The sequence below is a fragment of the Myotis yumanensis genome, unplaced genomic scaffold, assembly GCF_028538775.1.
Source record: "Myotis yumanensis isolate MYYU_CA2020_CCGP unplaced genomic scaffold, mMyoYum1.0.hap1 SCAF_2, whole genome shotgun sequence".
NCBI classification, from domain to species: domain Eukaryota; kingdom Metazoa; phylum Chordata; class Mammalia; order Chiroptera; family Vespertilionidae; genus Myotis; species Myotis yumanensis.
Genome location: NW_027223753.1, coordinates 19,782,908 through 19,805,723, shown reverse-complemented (window position 1 = coordinate 19,805,723; position 22,816 = coordinate 19,782,908). Strand labels below are relative to the sequence as shown.

The 22,816-nt window shown below is 41.7% G+C and overlaps 1 protein-coding gene across 4 annotated transcripts in view; it reads right to left on the bottom strand.

The window, feature by feature from the left end:
- Window positions 1-22,651, bottom strand: part of ZCCHC17 (zinc finger CCHC-type containing 17) — a 52,763-nt gene extending 30,112 nt beyond the window's left edge. Inside the window, exons 1-3 of one of the 4 annotated variants that reach the window (XM_070404582.1) lie at window positions 22,581-22,651; window positions 16,798-16,918; window positions 9,154-9,211 (exon numbers count right to left, since the gene is read on the bottom strand). In XM_070404582.1, the coding sequence (XP_070260683.1) occupies window positions 9,154-9,211; window positions 16,798-16,863 (124 nt within the window). In that variant the 5' untranslated portion in view covers window positions 16,864-16,918; window positions 22,581-22,651. Of the gene's footprint in view, window positions 1-9,153; window positions 9,212-16,797; window positions 16,919-17,114; window positions 17,197-22,580 lie in introns of those variants that run through there. The other 3 variants (XM_070404580.1, XM_070404584.1, XM_070404583.1) reach the window with 3 other exon arrangements.
- Window positions 22,652-22,816: the final 165 nt, after the last annotated feature.

Sequence of the window (22,816 nt, the reverse complement as noted above, 5' to 3'; positions counted from 1 at the left end):
TAAAACGGAAAAAAATTAGAAATAACTTAATATCCAACAGTAGGGTAATGGAAAATGACCTATAGTATAGATAGCCACTAGATGGCCCATTAAAAATGATGTTCAAGCCCAGTCAGCGTGGCTCAGTGGTTGAGCATCAACCTATGAACCAGGAGGTCATGGTTCGATTCCCAGTCGATCAGGGCACATGCCCAGGTTGCAGGCTCAATCTCTAATAGAGAGGGCATACAGGAGACAGCCGATCAATGATTATCTCTCATCATTGATGTTTCTATCTTTCTCTCTCCTTCTCCCTTTCTCTCTGAAATCAATAAAAATATATTTTTTAAAATGATGTTCAAAGATTATATAAAAATGTCAATTCATTTTTAGTGAATATTTAAGTGCCTACTATGTGCCAAGCATTATAACTAGCATTTTCCATGTAAACAAAGAAATACAATGTAAAATTGTATGTGATTATGAATGCTTAAACTAGATTTTAAAAATGACAAAGAACTGTTATAAAAATGCTACCACAATGGTCAAAATAGGGTACAGAATTACAGGGTTTGTTTTGTTTTCAAATGTTTTAATCATAGAGAAAACTATTTCTATTCTGAGGAAAATAAACATAATTAACAATTATCTTGAATGACTATAAACCAGGAATCAAACAAAAGAAAAAAACTGATAGATCAAAGATTTATATCTAAAATAACTGCCCTCCCTAAAGTTTTTGGGAAAATTATTAACCTTTATTCTCTTTCTCTCCATCTCTCTCTCACACACGCGAGCATTCACACAGATGTGGGCACACACCTATAACTCAGAGTATCGGCCCTCTCTGTTTGGAGCTCCTATTGAAGCCCCTGCTTTCTCCGACCAGGGTCACTGGGCCTCACAAACCTACTTCAGCTGACTTTAGAGGTGATAGCCTAACTCTGAATAACTCTGGGTCCTCAAAGTGTTTTATATACCCTACACTTTTCATTTTAGACCATTACATAATCTCCAAATTGGATATATTTCAAGGAGTTGGGTTTTTTTTTCCCTACAATGATGTAATGAGCAGAGCAGCCTAACGGGAAAGTCAGGAGAGGAAACTCAGATGCCCTAGAGCAGTGGTTCTCAACCTGTGGGTCGAGACCCATTTGGGGGTTGAACGACCTTTTCACAGGGGTCGCCTAAGACCATCGGAAAACACATATATAATTACATATTATTTTTGTGATTAATCACTATGCTTTAATTATGTTCAATTTGTAACAATGAAAATACATCCTACCTATCAGATATTTACATTACGATTCATAACAGTAGCAAAATTACAGTTATGAAGTAGCAACGAAAATAATTTTATGGTTGGGGGTCACAACATGAGGAACTATATTACAGGGTCGAGGCATTAGGAAGGTTAAGAACCACTGCCCTAGAGGAAAGGAAAATTAATGTTGAACCTAATTAATGTATTTGAGAGAACATTCTTTTTCTTTACTGAAACATTCTTTTTCTTTACAGAAAGTCTATTTATTGGAGTACCAAAAACCAAATAAATAATGGCTGTAAGGACAGGAAAAAAAAAAGCCTTTCTTTTTCTTTGGTATAGCCTTCCACAATTTATGAGAAACACCAGGTAATTAAACCACAAGACTGTTAGCTCCTCTGACTCCAACAGCCCCTTTGTTCAAACTACAAGACAAAATAAGCTACTTTCAAGGCTACATTCTTGTATACCCATCCCTGGGGTTCTAATGATCCTGGGGAAAGTTTCTAATTAATAGAAAGGGCCAGAATGTTTCTAGTTAATAGAAGGGCTCTACTTCCTTCCTTGTAAACCCAATCTGCCCACCTTTTAAACCAGTGATTCCCAAAGTGGGCGCTACCGCCCCCCGGTGGGCGCTGCAGCGATCCAGGGGGGCGGTGATGGCCACAGGTGCGTTTGGGAGCGATGAGTAACTGCTATTAAAATTTTAAAAAAATTAATTTCCAGGGGCTGAGTAATATTTTTTCTGGAAAGGGGGCGGTAGGCCAAATAAGTTTGGGAACCACTGTTTTAAACTCTGTAACTTCTGCCCTAAGAATGTCTTACAGACTTGTACAAATACTAATAAACACACCTCCCTAGGATATCTGTCCTGACTAAAACAAACTTTTCAAAGACAACCCCTCTGATGTCTACTCAATGTCAGCCTAAAAATCCTCCTCCCTTCTAGCAACAGCAGCCATCACCTTTTAAAAGAGCGGGCAAGCCCTAGTCCAGCGGTTCTCAACCTGTGGGTCGCGACCCCTTTGACAGTCGAACGACCCTTTCACAGGGGTCGCTTAAGACCATCCTGCATATCAGATATTTACATTACGATTCATAACAGTAGCAACATTACAGTTAGGAAGTAGCAATGAAAATAATTTTATGGTTGGGTCACAACATGAGGAACTGTATTTAAAGGCCAGAAGGTTGAGAACCACTGCCCTAGTCGGTTTGGCTCAGTGGATAGAGCGTTGGCTTGCGGACCAAAGGGTCTGAGGTTTGATTCTGGTCAAGGGCACATACCTTGGTTGCAGGCTCCTCCCCAGTCCAGACCCTGGTCAGGCGCATGCAGGAGGCAACCAATAGATCAATAGTTCTCTCTGTCTTTCCCTCTCTCTTCCACTCTCTCTTAAAATCAATGAAAAAATATCCTTGGGTAAGGGGAGAGGTCAATTGGGGAAAAAGGAGACATATGTAATACTTTCAAGAATAAAGAATTTAAATAAAATAAATTAAAAAAGCAGGCCACGGTTTACTTCTTGCCTTTGAATTAATTAACAATACACCAGCCCTTTCCCTTTGTGGAAAATAAAATAAACTCTCTGTATCTCTCTTCTTTTAGTTGTGAATCCTTTCACTGCCCCTGTCACCAGCCCAAAACCCTAACAATGGCATTGACCATTTGTCCTTCTCCCACCTGATCTCAAAGATTATTTTTGGTCTGGTAATCACTAGCCATATAACTGTTTTAAATTTAAATGTAAGCCGAAACCGGTTTGGCTCAGTGGATAGAGCGTCGGCCTGCGGACTGAAGGGTCCCAGGTTCGATTCCGGTCAAGGGCATGTACCTGGGTTGCGGGCACCTCCCCAGTGGGAGATGTGCAGGAGGCAGCTGATCGATGTTTCTCTCTCATCGATGTTTCTAGCTCTCTATCTCTCTCCCTTCCTCTCTGTAAAAAATCAATAAAATATATTAAAAAAAAAAAAAAAAAGAAGTGGAATTAAACATTTAAAAAAAAAAAAATTTAAATGTAAATAAACAGTTTAAAAGTCAGTGGCTACTGTATTGAATGTACAGATGTGATATAACACAAATATATTTGGTCTTTGTCCCTAGTCCCTGCATAGAACTCCTAAACTCTTGAAAATTCCCGAGTGACAGGCGTGTCTTTTGTTATTCATAATAAACCCCTTCAGATCACACCAGAGTTTATACTAATGGATGTTTCTGGGTGGGGCTCCTAGACAGTCTCTGGATGGGGATGGGGCTAGGCACCAGAATGACCAAGTGATTACAGAGTTGGAACTTTCAGCCGATAGTCCTCTGGAAAGAAGGGGGAGAGGTTGGAGACTGCACTCTACAAAAATTCTTGAGCAATGAAAGTCAGAGAGCTTCAGGTTAGAGAACATGTCAGATGGCTGGGAGGATGGTGTGCCAGAAAGGACATGGTAGCTCAGTGTGCTCCTCTTCCATAACCTGCCCTATGCATCTCTTCCATTGAGCTGCTCCTGATTGTATACTTTATTATAAACCAGAAAACATAAGAAAACTGTTTTCCTGAATTCTGTGAGCTGTTGTAGCAAATTATTAAACTTGTGGAGAGTGTCACGGGACCCTCTGATTCATAACCAGTCAGAAGTACAGGTGGCTTAGAACTTGCAACTGGCATTTGTGGGAATGACCCCCTTTAACTTGTGGGATCTGACACTAACTCTAGGTAGAGAGTGTCAGAATTTAATTGTATTGTTAAGATACCCAGTTGGTGTCTGGAGCATTGATTGGTTGCGTCAGAATACACATCAGAACAGAAACAGAACATTTCCATTATCGCAGAAAGTTCTATTGGAAAATATCAGGAGAGGGGAAAAGAAAATCTAATTTAGAGCTGAATACTGGGAAAGGACCTTCAACGCAGTAGTAAAGAATTCTGAGAATGGAAGTCTGAGAAAAATAATTCAAATTACAGTCTACCTTCCTGAACCAAAAATGTTAAAATCTGGAGACGTTACTTTATGCTCAGTCCTTTCAGGGTGGGATTTAATAATCTTCCCCTTTAAGAGAGGAGAATCTAAAATACGCACACTGTGGGAAAGTCAACTGCTCAAGTTATCCAATACACCTACAGAAAAGCCCAGGATTAGAACTCACAGTTTCCACCGAATTATGTGACTCCCTGAACTCTCCCTCCCAGGCTGGTCTCACTCAGCACAGCAGTCAAACTGAGATTCACAATAAAAACTGGCAACCACAATAAGAGCCATCATCTGACAGGGCATGCACACAAGTGAGTTGAAGACTGACTGCTGGAAGGCGGCAGGCCTTTAATACTCACATAGTCCCCAAAGTGTCACATAAATACTCCAGTAGGGATGGGACTTTCAGATACTGGCAGCTATGGCAAGTACACAAAGTAAGAAAATCTGTCTTCAGACCAAAAGAGGCGCATGCTCTATAGGCATGGGGATGAGTTTCCATTTCATTAAATCCCAGTCAACATAAAATGAAAAACTTTATTACAGATTGCTTACTGTTAGCTTGGAAACTACTGGTAAGCCGTTTATAATGCCAAAATGCAATTTGCAGCCTAGTAGTCTCCAAGGGTAGAGCATGGCTTTAATATCCAAAGACCAGCTGTTGAACTGTATTAAAATAATTTTGTTTCAAAAACTGCAAAAGGTGTAAATCCCTCTTCCATGTACATCTCTTCTTTTCTTTAGCAAACTGAACTGCTCAGAGGTAATTATTATTAACAATTTGTTGGATATTCTTCTAGACACTACTAAACATATAGGGGCTGGCAAAAGTAGGTTTACAGTGTATGAGAATTTTTATATTATTTATTAAATATTGTATTATTTATTTGTATTAAAACTGTAAGCCTACTTTTATCCACCCCTGTATGCAATAATTTTTAAAATACACAAGCATATGCACATATGCTTTAAAGGGGGGAGGAAGGGAGCCGTGCCATACAAACTCTTCTGCAATATGCTCTTTCATTTTATTATCTTGGATATCTTTCCATTTCAGTACACTGAGATTCACCCTGTTTCATCGATTCTAAGAAGCACTTCCCAAAAACACACACACTATTAACATTTCTGAAATCAGAATGTTTCTTATAATCAATGGTGTCTTACAACTGCCATCAGCCAGGTAGCAGTGTGGTAGAATTGTGTGAAAACTTTCCATTTTATCTTTTCTGGTAAAATGAGCAAGGCACCAGCATCCAAGTATCTAAGAATAGTACAGTTAACATTCATCTGCATTGTCCACTCATAGATGTATATAATTTATCTAATGCTATATCACAAACTAAATTCCCTGCAGAATTGCTAAATTAAAGGTTAAGCACATTAAAAATGTAAAACTATTACTGGAAATAGCCATTTCCAATACTGGGTATTAATAACATAATAATATTTAAAAATATCCATTAATCGCCAAAACCGGTTTGGCTCAGTGGATGGAGCATCAGCCTGCGGACTGAAGGGTCCCAGGTTTGATTCCAGTCAAGGGCATGTACCTTGGTTGCGGGCACATCCCCAGTAGATGTGCAGGAGGCAGCTGATCGATGTTTCTCTCTCATCGGTGTTTCTAACTCTCTCTCTCCCTTCCTCTCTGTAAAAAATCAATAAAATATATTTAAAAATATATATATATTCATTAATCTCAAAAAGCTTGAATGTTTTAAATCACTTTTTAAAAATATTTTAGGATAATTTTAGATTCACCTGTTGTTGAAAGAAATACTAGAGCGATCCTATGTTCCCTTTACCCAGTTTCCTCTAATGATAAACATTTTTTTAAAATATATTTTTATTGATTTCAGAGAGAAAGGGAAAGGGAGAGAGAGATAGAAACATCAAAGATGAGAGAGAATCATTGATCGGCTGCCTCCTGCATGCCCCCCACTGGGGATTGAACCCACAACCTGGGCATGTGCCCTTGACCAGAATCAAACCGGGGAACTTTTAGTCCACAGGCCAACGCTCTATCCACTGAGCCAAACCGGCTAGGGCGATAAACATTTTTAAAAAACATATTTTTAATGATTTCAGAGAGGAAGGAAAAGGGAGAGAAACATCAAAGATGAGAGAGAATTGTTGACCAGCTGCTTCCTACACGTCCCCTACTGGGGATCGAGCCCGCAACCCAGGACCTTTTAGTCTGCAGGCTGACGCTCTATCCACTAAGCTAAACCGGCTAGGGCTAATGATAAACATTTTGCAAAACTACAGTACACTATCACAACCAGAATATCCACATTTGATCTTTGTCCAATTCTTAGAATTTCCTGAGTGATTGGAATGCCTTATTTGTAACAAGCACCTCTTAACCTTATCCAAGTTTATGCTATGAAGTGACTATTGGTGGGCCCCTAAAAAACTTGAAAATGGAGGCTGGTAATCTCAAGAGGAACTAATCATGTGATTAGAAGGTTAGAATGTTCAGCCTCATTCTGACTTCCAGGGAGAAAAGAGGGGCTGGAGATTGAACCAAATCACCCAGTCAATGATCTAATCACTTGTGCCTCCATGGTGGAGCCTCCATAAAAATCCCTAAACAATAAAGTCTGGAGAGCTTCCGAGTTGGCGAATACATTCACGTGCTGAAAGGATGATGCACCTTACCTCCACAGAAACAGAGGTTCTTGCACATGGGACCCTTTTATAGACCTTACCCTTTATGCATCCTCATTTAGCTATTCATTGGTGTCCTTTATAATAAACTGATAGTAGCCATAGCATTTTCTTGAGTTCTTTGAGTTGTTCTAGCAAGTTACTAAAACTTGGAATGGTAGTATGGGAACCTTTAAATTTATAGCCAAGTTAGTCAGATGTGTGGGTAATGTTGGGGACTCGATACTTGCAACTAGTGTCTGATTGAGTCTTGTGGACTAAGCCCTTAAACCTGTGGAGGCCGATGCCATCTTCAGGTAGTTAGTGTCAGAATTGAATTGTAGGATACCTCATTGGTATCAGAGAATCAGAGAACTGGTTGTTGATTCCATACCACATTTTGGAATGGCAAAAGAAAGAAATGAAGTACTAATGCATGCTACAAAATGGATAAACCCTGAAAACAGGCTAAGTTAAAGAAGACAATCACAAAAGATCACATGTGCAATCACATAAACACAGACAGTAGACTACTGGTTGCCTAAGGCTAAGGAGGAAGTTTAGAGTGACTGTTAATAGGTAAAGAATTTCTTTTGGGGGGTAACAAAAATGTTCTCGAATTAGACTGTGGAGATTGTTGCAAAACTCTGTGAACATACTAAAACCCACTGAATTGTACACTTTGGGTAAAATGTATGGTATGTGAGTCCTATTTCAATAAAACTGTTTTTTAAATATACTTTTATTGATTTCAGAGAGGAAGGGAAAGGGAGAGATAGAAACATCAATGATGAGAGAGAATCATTGATCAGCTGCCTCCTGCATAGCCCTTACTGGGGATCAAGCCAGCAAACTGGGCATGTGCCCTGACCAGGAATCGAAATATGACCTCCTGGTTCATAGGTTGACACTCAACCACTGAGCAACACCTGCCATGCTCAACAGAACTGTTTTTAAAAAGAATGTTATAGCCCTAGCTGTTTTGCTCAGTGGATAGAGCGTCGACCTGCGGATTGAAGGGTCCCGGGGTCGATTCCAATCAAGGGCAGATGCCCGGGTTGCGGGCTCGATCCCAGGGGGCATGCAGGAGGCAGCCGATCAATGATATTCTCTCATCATTAATGTTTCTATCTCTCTCTCCCTTTCCCTTCCTCTATGAAATCAATAAAAAATTATTTAAAAATAAAAATGTTATATAAATGGAATAGCAAAGTGTATAATCTTTTGGGAATAACTTTTTCAATCACACGAATTCTCTGGAGATTGATCCAGATTGTTGCGCATATTAATACTTCATTTTCATTGCTGAGCAGTATTCCATTGTATGGACGTACCACTGTTTACGTTATTTTTTAAATCAATATTGGATGAAAATGAGCATCTTTTAAGCTATTTATTAATCAACTGCTATTTTTTCCCCTGTGAATTCTTTTCATAGCCTTGGCTCCTTTTCCTACTTCACCGTTCTTTTATGAGTCCTTTGTCATATGACGAATTCTTTGTCTCAACTTCGCTTATGATAATTTTTGCAATACAGCTTTTTACGTTTATGCAGTATTATTCTACATTTTCTTCTAATAATATCTTATGGTGGCATTTTTCCATTACAATCTTTAATTTATTTTAGCACAAGAAATTAACAAGTTGAGTCTTTGGATCCACTAGCAGTGTGATGCAGTAGAAAGCCCATGAGGCTAGAAATCAGGAGACTTGGGTTCTGGTACTGCCTGTGCTATTACCTAGCTAAATCACTCTGAGCAGGTTACCAGTCTATAAAACTTGCTTTTTCTGCTTACAAGTGTTTTGAGAAACAAATAAGATTATACACGTAAAACAGATTCTCCAAAAATGTTCCACAAACATTTGAACCTATGAATATGTAAAAAAAATTTAAAGCATTTAACATATATATTTGTATTGGTTATAATACTATTTCCTTTCCGTGTGCATAAATGGAAAACTCACGATGTTAGCCTTAGGGAGTAAGTATCTTGCCCTCTCCCAAATCCCAAGACCAAAGAGGTCAAGTGACTTGCCTGGGGTCACAGGTTAAATTTGGGGAAGAGCTGGTTCCAGAAGTGAACCAAAGTAGCTATACGCCAACCCTCCCTCCAAGTCAGAGAGCACCATTCTTCTGAGTTATGATAAGCTAAAAATTAACTGTCATCACTTGTCTGTATTCATATCTCTACACAAAAACAAAACTACCTAAAAATGTAGAGCCTATAATTAGGATGTGGTGGGGGTGACAGCAAAGGCAATGCGGTGGGAAGGCTAAATTTCAAGTTATAGGCTCCCACCTTGCTTCCGACAGCCTGGGATTTTGATAAAGGCTCCATAGTCTGTCACCATAGCAACCTATAAAGACAAAAAAGAAAATCAATGTCTCACAAATGAGTCTCTCTTCTGGAGCATTTAACCTAGTCTCCCTGAATTTCTACTTGATATTGACTGCCTGTCTGCCTGCTGCAAAACTGCCTAACAGTAATGTTCTGTCAAACATTTTTATTCTGTAAAAAATTTAGACTGACAAGTATGTGTGAACTCATTAAAAACATTGGTGAGATTGGACTATTGTCAGATGCTATGACAGTACCCAGGAATGCCCGAATCCCACACCAATTAAAATCTCCAAAGTATGTGAACAAAAGGAACAAACAGCAGAAAATCAGGTAATAAAGTTACACTTTCTACTAGCTGGAACTGACAGCTCCAATCCCAATTCAGAGAACTCTAACAATATGGGACAGATCATGTAGGACACTCCTTTTTCCTACTTCAAATCAAACCAGACCAAACAGCCTATAGTTGTATGGTTAGTTCACTTCAAACCAGAGTCTTGAGTTTTATCAAGATAATTAGAGAAAAAGCCAATTTTTGAAACAGAAAAGATATAATCAGAGAGAAAAAGAGTTGTCCTCAATTCTTATACAGAGTTGACCTAAGATGGATGGAGGGGTTAGAGGTTTGATCAGTCTATGTACTGTATAGTATGTAATAGTAATGAACAACCCAGATCCCTTGCCAGGTAATTCATTATTCCAGACTACCTCTCTCCTCCCCTCTTTCTTCTAGCCCACCCTTCTCACATGTGGATTGGGATTAAAGTTGTAACTACATACTATATTTATCTTAAATTCATTATTATTTTTATAAAATATCCAATACAATCTTATACATATAAACTTTACTCTTTTCAGTGACTTTAATTAGTTGTTCACTGTTTCAGCTTCACAACTATAAGGGGATAGAATAAGACAACATCTGCTGTACTGCTATTCACTAATATATAATTAACTAGAGGCCCGGTGCACTCAGGGGGTCCCTCAGCCTGGCCTGCACCCTCTCGCAGTCTGGAACCCCTTGGGTATGTCCACCTGCCAGCTTAGGCCTGCTCCCCAGGGGATCGGGCCTAAGCTGGCAGTCAGACATCCCCCTGGCTGCCTGGGAGCCCTCAAGGGATGTCCAACTGTGGCTTAGGCCCGCTCCTGTGGGCCTAAGCCACAGTCAGACATCCTTAGTGCTACTGAGGAGGTGGGAGAGGCTCCCACCACCACCCCTGCACTCACAGCCATCAGTCTAGCTTGTGGCTAAGCAGAGCTCCCCCTGTGGGAGGGCACTGACCACCAGGGGGCAGGTCCTGCGTTGAGCGTCTGCCCCCTGGTGATCAGTGTGCGTCATAGCAACTGGTCATTCTGCTGTTAGGGTCAATTTGCATATTACCTTTTTATATAGGAATACTCACTACATGTAAAACACTATCTAAAGTGCTTTACTGAGTCCTCATGACACCAGATGTTGTTGGTACGGTTATAATGCTCATCTGATAGATGACAAAACTGACATGTGGAGAGACTAAGTTACCTGACCAGTGTTCAAATCTAGTAAATAACAGTACTGGGATCTGAACCCAGGGAGTCTTAACTACACTAAAACTGCCCCTGGGTTCTCTTTAACTATAAAATCCTAGCAGCCAAAAGCAATGTGACAGTTGACATCTTATCTGCTCCAGGCAACAATCTTAGGAAGCGTAAATGGTAGGTTCCTATGTTACAGATAAGGTGAAATAGCAGAGGTGTAGAAAGAGCACAGGCTTTGGAGTGAAAGATGTGGCCTCTAATCCCAGCTCTCCCACTTCTTACCCATGGGATCTGAGCACAACTTGCCTTTCAGGGTCTAAGTTCCCCTTGTACTCACTTTGTTGCTGCAGGTAACAGATGTACATAAAGCATCGAGCACTGGTATCTGGTGGCCAATATACTAGTACATTCAATAAACTTTAACTTTTTAAGAATTTACAGTCCAAGACACTGAAGCAGAGAAAGGCATACAACTAATTTAGATACAAGATAGGCACAGATCCTAGGTCCTTTGACTCCTGGTCCAGTGCCTCCAACTTTACCAAATAGCATTACTACCCACTTCAATGTTAGGATAAAAATAGATTAAAATTTCCATTCCCGCCCTAACCGGTTTGGCTGAGTGGATAGAGCGTCGGCCTGCGGACTGAAAGGTCCCAGGTTCAATTCTGGTGAAGGGTATGTACCTTGGTTGTGGCCACATTCCCAGTTGGGGTGTGTGCAGGAGGCAGGTGATCGATGTTTCTCTCTCATTGATGTTTCTGACTCTCTATCTCTCTCCCTTCCTCTCTGTAAAAAAATCAATAAAATATATATTTTTAAAAAGTCTTAAAAAAAATTTCCATTCCCCTCTTTTGTTAATGGGGATATTGGGACAAAGCACTTGAACCAATTCTCTAAGATAGAGCATTAAGAATGAGTTAAGCCCTGGCCAATGTGGCTCACTTGGTTGAGCATTGTCGCATGCACCGAGAGGTCACTGGTTCAATCTCCAGTCAGGATGCACGCCTAGGTTGTGGATTCGATTCCCAGTAGGGGTTGTGCAGGAGGCAGTCAATCAATGTTTCTCCCTCTCTCTCTCCCTTTCTCTCTCTCTAAAATCAATAAAAACATTTTTTTTTAACTAAAAGAATGGGTTAAGAACCAAAAGTCTGAAACTCCTGTTTTACAATGAACATCCTATGTTGGGGTAGGAACCAGACAGTCCCCCCAAGAAAACAGTACAATCAGGCAGGTACTAGCATTTAAAATCAAAACAAGGTGGAATTAGAGCAGCCGTGGGCAAACTACGGCCTGCGGGCCGGATCCGGCCCGTTTGAAATGAATAAAACTAAAAAAAAAAAGACCATACCCTTTTATGTAATGATGTTTACTTTGAATTTCTATTACTTCACACAAACACTCCATCCATGCTTTTGTTCCAGCCCTCCGGTCCAGTTTAAGAACCCATTGTGGCCCTCGAGTCAAAAAGTTTGCCCACCCCTGAAATAGAGGAAGGATCTTAAAGATTAGCTAGTTCAATCCCATCATTTTTCAAATGAGAAGAGTGAAGATCAGAGACATGAAGTGCTTACCTAAGTTCACATGGTCATCTATAAAACAGGACCATGTGGATAAAAAAGGTGACTTTAAATTTTAATTAAAATAAAAGCAACCCCCTTCTTTCTGAACCAACCAAAGGCACTTGAGCTTTTGCTCCAAGTTCTAGAAAGAGAGCTCAGATGTGTCATATTGTGTAACATTATTAAAAGGGCACAACACTCCAACAAACTTAAAAGTAGCATCTGGAAGTTGGAACCCAAATCACTTTGCTGTTGTTAATTAAGACAATTTCACTTTTCAGTCCTGAAGCTCCAAGTGTCATATTATGATCTTCTGAAGAAATATTATAACAGACCTTAATTTGGCCTCTCCCAAAAGGGAAGGTTAATGTGCTCCAGAATTGATGCACTCAACTGTTCAGTTAGGAAAAGGCATTCATGCCTATTTCCAGCACCAGGTGTTTCATCACTGTGTCTCCTAGGATGCAGAGTTGAAATTAACAGAATGGCACCTACTGTAAATGATCACACAGTCTGCTCTGGTGTCCCAGAATAATTAGTCAAATAGCACGGGGGGGTGGGGGATGTGGGGGTGGAATTCAGTAATTATCTCAACTAAACTCAGGACTTGGGTAATGAATTTACCATCTTCAGATTAGAGGTTGCATTGGCCTTGAAACTAGTTATCTCTATCATGTAAATGAGGAATTTAAGCTTAGAGACATTGTTACTTGTGCAAACTCACAAAATTAGAAAGTAGTATGACCAGGTAGAGAACAGAAGTATTTTAACTTCTAGTCCACCTTACTAACACCAATCTCCCTCAGCATTTTTGTTTTTCAAATACAAGGAAAGTTTATTTAGAAAGTTCACAGAGGTAGAAAAGGTGAGCCAGCTAGGCTGTGTGGCCTCAGGAACAAGATAGAGGCAAAAAGAGCCCTTGGAGCTTAGGAGAGAGAGCAGTGTGGTTCTTGAGGGAAGAGGAAGAGGTAAGATGTGTGCATGCAAGCTCTAGAAGGAGCCCCCCCCCTCAGTATTTCTTTAACTATGGCTAGGCTAAGCCAAACCCCAATTCCCACTGCTATGCTTGTATCCCCTATCATACTTAATGGACAAGAAAAGGATGAATACTGGCTTCTCAGCTATTTGATCACTGGGCCCCTCAGTCCTGCTCAGCCTACTGAAGAGAACTTCTGGGAAATGGACTGCACCACCAGTTTCTTCAAGAATAGGACCTAAGAAACTTGGGATTAATTTAAATCAAACATTTACTGAGCACCTATATGCAGGAGGCCATGTAGGGTACTTTAAAATAAAAACAACTTTAAAAAAGGAATGCCTAGCCTGTTTTAAAATGAATTTGAAGTAGTTGCCAAGATACATGAGACAGCCATGGCCTCTGCTCTCCACTAATTCAAAATCCAGTGAAGGAGACATATACATGTACAAGTAAAAACAACACAAGACAGACTATATTTAACACCATAATAGAGGTACAAACAAATGACCATGGAACAACCAGATTTACCATTTACCTTCCTCCTCTACCTCAATTCAGTCAAGAGTTCTCTTATGGGTCTTTCAGTTCCTCCATGCACTTATGTACAGTCCCAACTGCAGAGTAGCAGAAAGCAGACTCGGAGAGAGAACTTTAGGATCCCAGCTTTGCCACTTGTTAACCATCTGAACACTACTTAACTTCTGAGAAGAGTTTCCTTACCCATAAAATGGGATCAACAATTTCTTGGGAGAAAGTGAATGACAGAATGTGTGAAAGTGCTGTTTTTGAATTTTAATGTAACCAGGTCTTCTTTGTAAATATTAGGCACTCATTAAAATATTTGTTGGATGAATATTCTGAAAAAGTTTCTTATTTCCAATTTATCATGAAATTTCTCTATCCTTAATTCCAGTTACTTCTAAACCATCAATTTTCAAAATGTGCTCCTGAAATTCTAAGCTAGAACTGTAAAGTTCTCTCTGAACATTACTCTAGCCCCGTGGTCACCAACCGGTGGTCCGCGGACCACGGGTAGTCTTTGAGGTTCAAAATGTTGGCGACCGCTGCTCTAGCCCATCCATCCTGATAGTAAAATATAAAACCTACACTAATACAAGCCCCAGCTCATATAAGAAAAAGCTGAAGATCAGGAGCCACTTTACTAAAAATCTGAGTCAGTCTGTGGAGGGCAGAGAACTCTTCTCTTTCTTCTGTGCAACACCTGACAAGTCAAGGCTTGCCAGAAAAATCAATTTCATCTCCAATGCTACCACTTCCTTTTCCTGAGTCCTGGTAACTTGACCTTTAGGGGTACTATGGGGTTTATTTTATTTTATTTTTTTAATAAATATTTATTGTTGAAAGTATTACATATGTCCCTTTTTCCCCCCAATGCCCTCTCCAACCCTGGGTACTATGGGTCTTAAAGGTCAAAGGCTCTAACAGCAAAGTTGTTTGCTATTTTTTAAAATTTATCACCCTTTATATCTTGACTGTTATATTACAGGTTGGGATAAACTTAACAAAAACCAAGAGCCACAATTATCTATAATCAACTGAAAGTCACAAAGTGTGTCTTCAAAGGCCTAACATTATGAGGAGGTAGGACTTTTATCAACCACAAAGCAAGTATAAATGCCATAAAAATTATATAGTTAAAATACTACAGGCACTCATAAGTCACTGAAAACAATTTTTTGCCTTTACTTTTGCTTCAAGAGAAGAGAGATAATGATAATGAATTCCTGCCATGTCTTAGGCATTGTGTTTTAGATGACAGCTTATTTAACCATCATGGCAATTCCATGAAGTTGTTCTCTCAATTTAATAAAAAAGAAATCTGAGGTTCAAGTGATCAAGTGATGGTTCCAAGGATGACATCCTATCCTATGCTATATAATAAAAGGCCAATATGCAAATCAACCAAACAGCAGCACAACCGGTCACTATGATGCACACTGACCACCAGGGGGCAGATGCTCAACGCAGGAGCTGCTCCCTGGTGGTCAGTGCGCCTGGTGGTCAGTGAGCCAAAAGCCGGACTCACGGCTGGCGAGCGCAGCTGTGGTGGTGGGAGCCTCTCCTGCCTCTGTGGCAGCGCTAAGGATGTCCAACTGTCAGCCTAGGGTGCAGGCCGGGCTGAGGGACTTCCCCGCTGCCCCCCCCCCCCCCCACCTCCAGTGCACAAATTTCGTGCACCAGGCCTCCAGTAGTAAATAAAAGAACTAGGACTGGAATCCAGGCTTTGTCCTGTTCAAAAGCCTCTACTCTGAAAACAAATACAATCTGGGATTAAGATAGACAACATTGAACAAAACAGACAGGGTTCTGCCCTCATGGAGCTTAGTATCATGTGAGGAAGAAAGACATTAAACAAGTACACAAATAAATGCAGGATAAGTCTGTGTACTTATAGTGGAAAAAGATCTCTATGGAAATGACATTAAGTCTAAGACCTAAAAAATAGAGAGAAGTTGGTGGGGAAAGTGGAGTTAGAAGCAGCGGTATATGTAAAAGTCCAGAGAAAGAAGCAAGCTTATAATATTCAGAGCTGTAAGAGCAACAGAGTGGCTGGGGGATAAGTAGACAAAACAACACTGTCAGATTAGATAGAAGTGAAGTCATATAAGGGTCACAAAAACAAGTTTGAATGTATTCAGTGTAATGAGAAACCTAGAAAAGCTGTGAGAAAGCAGTATGGTCCAATCTGCTTTTAAAATGCTATTCTGGCTATGATGTAAAGAACAGATTGGAAAGAGGCTACAATAGAAGTAAAGATCCCAGTAAGGGCCAGGGAAGAGATGGAGAGCTTGAACTAATGGGTTAACATGATAAAGAAGTACAAAGACCAGAGATATATCTGAGAGGAAGAAATTATAGGACTAATGGACTGGAGCGGAAGGGAAAATCAAAATCAAATTAAGAGGAAAAATCAAGGATAATGCCCAGATTTCCAGTGTGGGTAGAAGAATAGACAGTGGTTCCATCTGCTGATATGGGAAAGACTAGAATAGATTTTGTGAGAAAATTAAAAATACTTTTCAAAACATAAATCAGCCCAGCTGGTGTGGCTCAGTGCTTGAGCACTGACCCAGGAAACAAGAGGTTACTGGTTTAATTCCGGGTCAGGGCACATGCCCGGGTTGCAGGCTTGATCTCCAGTAGGGAGCGTGTATGAGACAGCCGATCAACGATGTTTCTCTCTCATCTCATCAATGTTTCTATCTATCCCTCTCCCACCTCTCTCTCTAAAAAAAATCAATGAAACATATTAAAATAAATAAATAAATAAGACGTAAGTCAGAGATGCTGTGAGATATCCAAAAGATGATGTCAAAAAAAAAAAGATGATGTCAAGTATGCAGCTGGAAGTCTGGAGCTTAGAAGGGGTACAGGTGATGGCCAGATGCTCCACTAGCCCTTCCCGTTTAAACTGTAATGCTCAAGATATTCTCAAATGACAGGAGCTCCAAACCCAGCTGCTTTTCACCCTCAATCTATGCTTAACATAAATGGTAAGTTTTCAAAGCCCAAATAATATACCTCTCCTTGGAAAATAGTGTAGAGAGCAGGCAAGTTCTCCATGGTCTCGGGTCTTCCTGAATTCATCCTTAATGTTCTATGGCTCCTCCATATCTCTTCTGCTAAAGCTAATTCAAGTGTACTGTCACAAAGAAATAACATAGACAACAATTTGAGAGACATCTGCATTAAAGAAGTACAGACAATCCACAGCTGTTCTCTACAGAATAATAACACAGATTTAACACCATGTACTTTTATCCAAAACTCTTTTGTCTACTTTAATTGTGGGGAGTTTTGGGAACATTGATCTTATTTCTTTTCATTGTGATACTTACCCAAGGCCATCAGTCTGCTGCTTTGTTTCTTGTTTTTTAATTGCTATCATTGGTATTCTTTTGCCAAGGGAAGGTTTTGGGGGGTGGGGGGTAAGTGGATCTTTAAAAGAAAGGAAACAGTAATAGTAATAAGAGCTAACATTTATCAACCACTTACTATGTCCAGGCACTATGCTCAACACTGGACATCCAATATCTCATTTAACCCTCAAAAGTCTCAAGATATAGGTTCTATTATTATCAAAGTATATAGATGAGAAAACCAAGGATTCTGGAGGTCCAATTACTATGCCTATGTCAAAAAGCCAAGAAATGGTAGAGTCAAAATCTGGCTGACACCAGAGTCCACGCTTTTAACCACTATGCTTACTTTTCTCCTGATAAATTGAAAACACACAAGTTCATTTTAAAAGTTCACATAATACGCCCAGCCAGTGTGGCTCAGTGGCTGAGCTTCGACCTATGAACCAGGAGGTCAGGGTGCCATTCCCAGCCAAGGCACATGCCCAGGTTGCCAGTTCAATTCCCAAATAGGGGACGTGTAGGAGGCAGCCAATCAATTATTCTCTCTCATCATTGGTTTTTCTGTCTCTCCCTCTTTCTTCCTCTCTGAAACCAATAAAAATATATTTTAAAAATATTAATTAATTAAAGTTCAGACAATACATTAATAATGAAGAAAATAAAATCATTTATTATTCAATGGGTTTATATCCTTTTAGACTTTTGTATATGTACAGTGTTTTTTTAAATGGAATCAGGAAATCATTATTAACAGCATATATATACACACACACACACACACACACACACTAGTAGGTAGGTAGGTAGATTGCCCCCTGGTGGTCAGTGCGCTCCCACAGCCAACCTCCCACGTATCCCCCCCCTCCAGCCGGCCCCCCATCACTGGCCAGGTCGACTGACCCCACCCATGCACTAATTCATGCACCGGGCCTCTAGTTTTAATATATTTTAGCAATTCTTACATACATACACACACATCTTATTTATTTATTTATTTTCAATCCTCACTTGAGGATATTTTTTCCATTGATCTTTAGGGAGAAAGTGAAAGGGAGGGAGGAGGGAAGGAGGACAGGAAGCAGAGAGGAGAGGGGAGGGGAGGAGAGGGGAGAAGAGAGAGAGAGAGAGAGAGGGAGAGAAACATCAACATGAGAAACATAATGATTAGTTACCTCCTACACGCGCCCGGACTGGGGCCAGGAATCAAACCCACTACCCTTTGGTGCCCAGGACAACACACTAACCACTGAGCAACACAGGCCAGGGTTATTACTTTACTAACAGCACATAGAGAGAATGCAAGCAGATTTGTCAGTTCTTAAGAAATGGCTGATAAACAGGTTAAATCCAAGTATCATAGCCTAGTTGGATCCTTCCTTTCACTTCCTAGCTATGTAGTCTCAACTCTAGTCCTTCCCTTCCCTCTGCCCAGTATCCCTCACAACACATCCTAGAACAGAAATTAACCTGAGGTCAATGGCTCTATCAAAAAACCTTAATTATCCCTCCAACTCCTATAGCATTAGTGAGGTAAAGAATCCATAGAGGCATCAGCAGGTAGGACATCTAAATTAAGCTCAAATATTTTAGTCTCACCTGTTCCTCCCTACAGAAAGGTTGTGGAAAGAGCAAGAGAAGTAAGTGGAAACAATCTGAAGTTGTTTCTTTGCTGATTTTTGCTGTGACAACAATATGAACAGCCAAGTTTAAAGCTCTCCAGTTTGTTCCTTCTGTAGAACAATAGCCTGAGAAATCCTATGCAATTCTTTTAGAAAACTAACAGCATTTTTGAGGGAAAGTCTGAAATGTAAAAATATAAGTTTACAATTCAGGAGAGTAGAAGGTTGCCATTTTTTAAAATGGTATTTAAAATTTTTTTCATATTATGCTCTGTAGAGATGTAGGGTTCTATGATGTTTTATTCAGAAGCTCCTTAGGTATTTCAAGTTTATTTTAGAGAGGAACGGAGAAGGACAGAGAGATAGGAACATCACTGGTTGGCTATCTCCTGGATGCCCCCTACTAGGGATCGAGCCTGCAACCTGGACATGTGCCCTGACTGGGAATCGAATTAGCCACCTCTTGGTTCATGGGTCAATGCTCAACCACTGAGCAATACCAGCTGGGTCAAGTTTATTTTTAAAAAATCGATTCTGAAATATCTAGGGATCATAGGTGTCAAGAAAGCCAAAGAAGTAGGACTCTAGGCCAACCAACTGGAAGATAGCCTCTATATTAAAGATGTACAGAGCAGAACCCCAAAGAAACCAGAATTGAGGGAAGTCCCACTCAGAGCATTTGGAAAGCTAGAAGCCCCTCCTCAAAAATTACTGCTGATTCCCACTTGCCCTCCCAGCCTTGGGTGGGTCATGGAAGCAAGGAGAAGTGGAAGTTACAGGAGGAGGAACTATTTTTTTAAAATATATTTTTATCGATTTCAGAGAGGAAGGGAGAGGGAGAGAGAGAAACATCAATGATGAGAGAGAATCATTGATGGGCTGCCTCCTGCACACCCCCCACTGGGGATCAAGCCCACAACCCAGGCACGCGCCCTTGGCTGGAATCAAACCTGGGACCCTTCAGTCTGCAGGCTGATGCTCTATCCACTGAGCAAAACTGGCCAGGGCAGGAGGAACTATTTTAGCAGTGTATTTTGCTTTGATCCAGCTTATCTATTAAGCTTCTATGTAAGATTTCAATTTTTGGGGGGGGGGAGGGGGGAGTTCTGCTTTAAAAAAAAAGAGCAAGTAAATTGACAAGGATTGAGATACACCATTTGGAGTTACTTTGCAATAGTTTGGGGAAACAGAAAATCTTCCTTAGGTACTTCATTTCACTTGAATATTTTAAACAACAATAGTATGTAGGGAAGCAATAGGGAGCCGATTACTGGGCACTCCCTTCCGAAAGCAAAGGGAGAATAATGTGTGAGTAGGTGGTATAGCAGGGGAATGGCGGCCCAGAGTGAGGTCAAAGCCTATGTTAGGTGAGGAAGAAATCTGCAAAGAAGAATGACTCATCTTTAACCTATGTTTACGAAGTTAAGTAAAAATACTGAGCTATGAGCAGAGGCAGAACGACTACAGAGCCTGCATTCTCAACCACTATTCTACGCTGCCTCAAAAGGAATTCACAGCCCCGGCCCGTGTCGCTCAATCGGTTGGGTGCCATCCCATGCACAGAAAGGTTGCCTATCTCCTAGGGTCGTCAAAAAGGGAATTAAATTGGTTTAGACAAGTAAAGCTTTTGGGTTAACACATGGCAAATAGGAAGTACTCAAATATTAGCAATTATTATTAGAGGAGTTGGAAGGGACCTTCCGGATTACTGACTGAAAGAACAGTGAAGGGCCTGCAGGCAGAAGAGTAAGTACTGGCCTTGAGTCCCCGCAAGGCTAACTGACCAGCCTGTATCAAGTCACTTAATCTCTGTTGGTTTGTTTTCAGTTAAATAGGAGTAATGGGCTAAATGCTCTCCATAATTTCTTTTTTTTTTTTTTAAATATATTTTATTGATTTTTCACAGAGAGGAAGGGAGAGAGATAGAGAGCTAGAAACATCGATGAGAGAGAAACATCGATCAGCTGCCTCCTGCACATCTCCTACTGGGGATATGCCCGCAACCCAGGTACATGCCCTTGACCGGAATCGAACCTGGGACCTTTCAGTCCGCAGGCCGACGCTCTATCCACTGAGCCAAACCGGTTTCGGCATCCATAATTTCTTTCAGCTTTCATATTTTGAGTTCACTTTTTGTGTTTTACTTTGCTTTTTACTATTTTTTCTTTTTCCTGTGTTGGACCTGTTTTCTCAAGAGATTCATAACTAGAACTCAAAAAAGAAGTAGCGTCCTTCTAAGACAGTTATTCTAGAAATTGGATGGGAAGGAGGGAGGTTGGACCACTAGTTGGCATTTGAGTCTCCCATCTTCTGATCTGCCCAGCACATAGTAAGGCTCTGCTCACACATTCAAGAAGATGAAGAGACTAAGACACAGAGAGGCTAAGTAACTTGCTCAAAATCACAGACCTATGAATGATACTGATGAGATTCAAACCCTGTTTACAAACATTTTTTCTTCCCTTTTTAAATTATGAAATTCTTCTGAGTATTCTTCCACGTTCGCATACCCTTCGAATTTCTAGTGCCTGGCAGTGTGAGCGCGACGACTAAAGGTCCGACTTAGGTGATCTTACCCACATGAATGGCTCAATCACCGCCAAATACCAATTACTCTCAGATTTATATTTCCAACAAAAATCTCTTTTCTGCGTTCCAAACCCGTATTTCAAACTGCCTCCTGGGTGTCAGGGATGATTTCTCCCTACCCCTCGCCAAAAAAACACACACAAACCTACCCAGTTGCCATAAGCCAGAAAACTCGGAGTTACACTGAAGTCCTCTTTTTCCCCTCCCTGAATCCAGTCCATCATCGAGTCCTACTGATTTCACCTCCTCTATACGCCTTTCGGATCCGTCCAACTCTGCGTTTCCACCAACACCTCAGTCCTCATTCCCAACCGTGTGTCCATCCGTCCTCCATCTGTGCACACTATGGAGCCTCTCCCCCACCGCACGCCCCGCTCCCCATCAAAAATAAACCACCACCAACAACAAAAATCTCATCGGTCTTCCAGCAAAAGCTACCAAGTCCTGCCAGGCCTGCCCTCGACCCGCCTCCAGCTTCATCCCGTGCCACGCTCCCCTGCACCCGCCCCGCATCCCCTCCCTCCTGGCCACGCTGGCCTCTCCGCTTTTTATTCATTCTCCTCCCCTAGTCACCGGGCCCTGGACACGCTGTTCTCTCCGGGGAAGAGTCTGCCCGCCTCTCTTCACCCGCCTCAGGAGAACCCTCCCTTCAGGCACCTCTTCCTCGGAGAAGCTCCCCGGCTTCTTTCAGGCACTCGGAACATCGGGTGCCTCTCTCCTAGGTCGCACTATTTCACATTTCTCAGTGAGACACTTTAGCATCTGTTCTCCTCACCAGCCTCAAGCCCCTGAGAGGTCAGGGGCCATGTTCGGTTCACAAGGTACCCTCCATGCTTTGCACAAAAAATCCCAGTTGGACCGGCAGGAGTCGGGCATTCCCTTCACCGCCGGCCCTCACCGGAGCACAGAGCAGGCCCTAGCAAAAGGCCGGCAGACACAAGCCGGCCTCCTCGGTCGGGACCCGAGTGGAGGCTGGGAGGCCGGCCTTTCCTCCCTGGGAACGGACACAGCAGGCGCTCGCTGAAGGCTGCCGTCGAGGGCCCCGGGGAGCCGCACAGACCCCAAAGCGCCGCTCCAGCCGAGAGAGGGAACCCAGGCTACCGCTGCCCGAGCTGGGCCCGCCCCTGCCCCTCGCAATCAAAACTTCGGGCGAGAAGGGCCAGGCTCACACCGCACACCCGAGGCACCGCCTCCAGATTCCGCAGCCGCCGCCCCCGACCTCCCTCACACTTACTCGGCGTCCGCTCCGGCCTCCGCGCCGCTGCATTGCGCGAAACGCCAAAACCCAGACGGCGCGCTCCCACCCACAAGACACAGCGTGCCGAGGCGGGCGCCAGCTCCACCCGCCAATCCTGGAATCGGACTCTCGTGACGTCAGAAGAACCTGACCAATAAGAGGAGCTCATCCTCGGGCGCTGAGGCGAGTATTGGAAGCCGATTGGCCTCTCCAAGCCGGATGTGCTAGGGAAG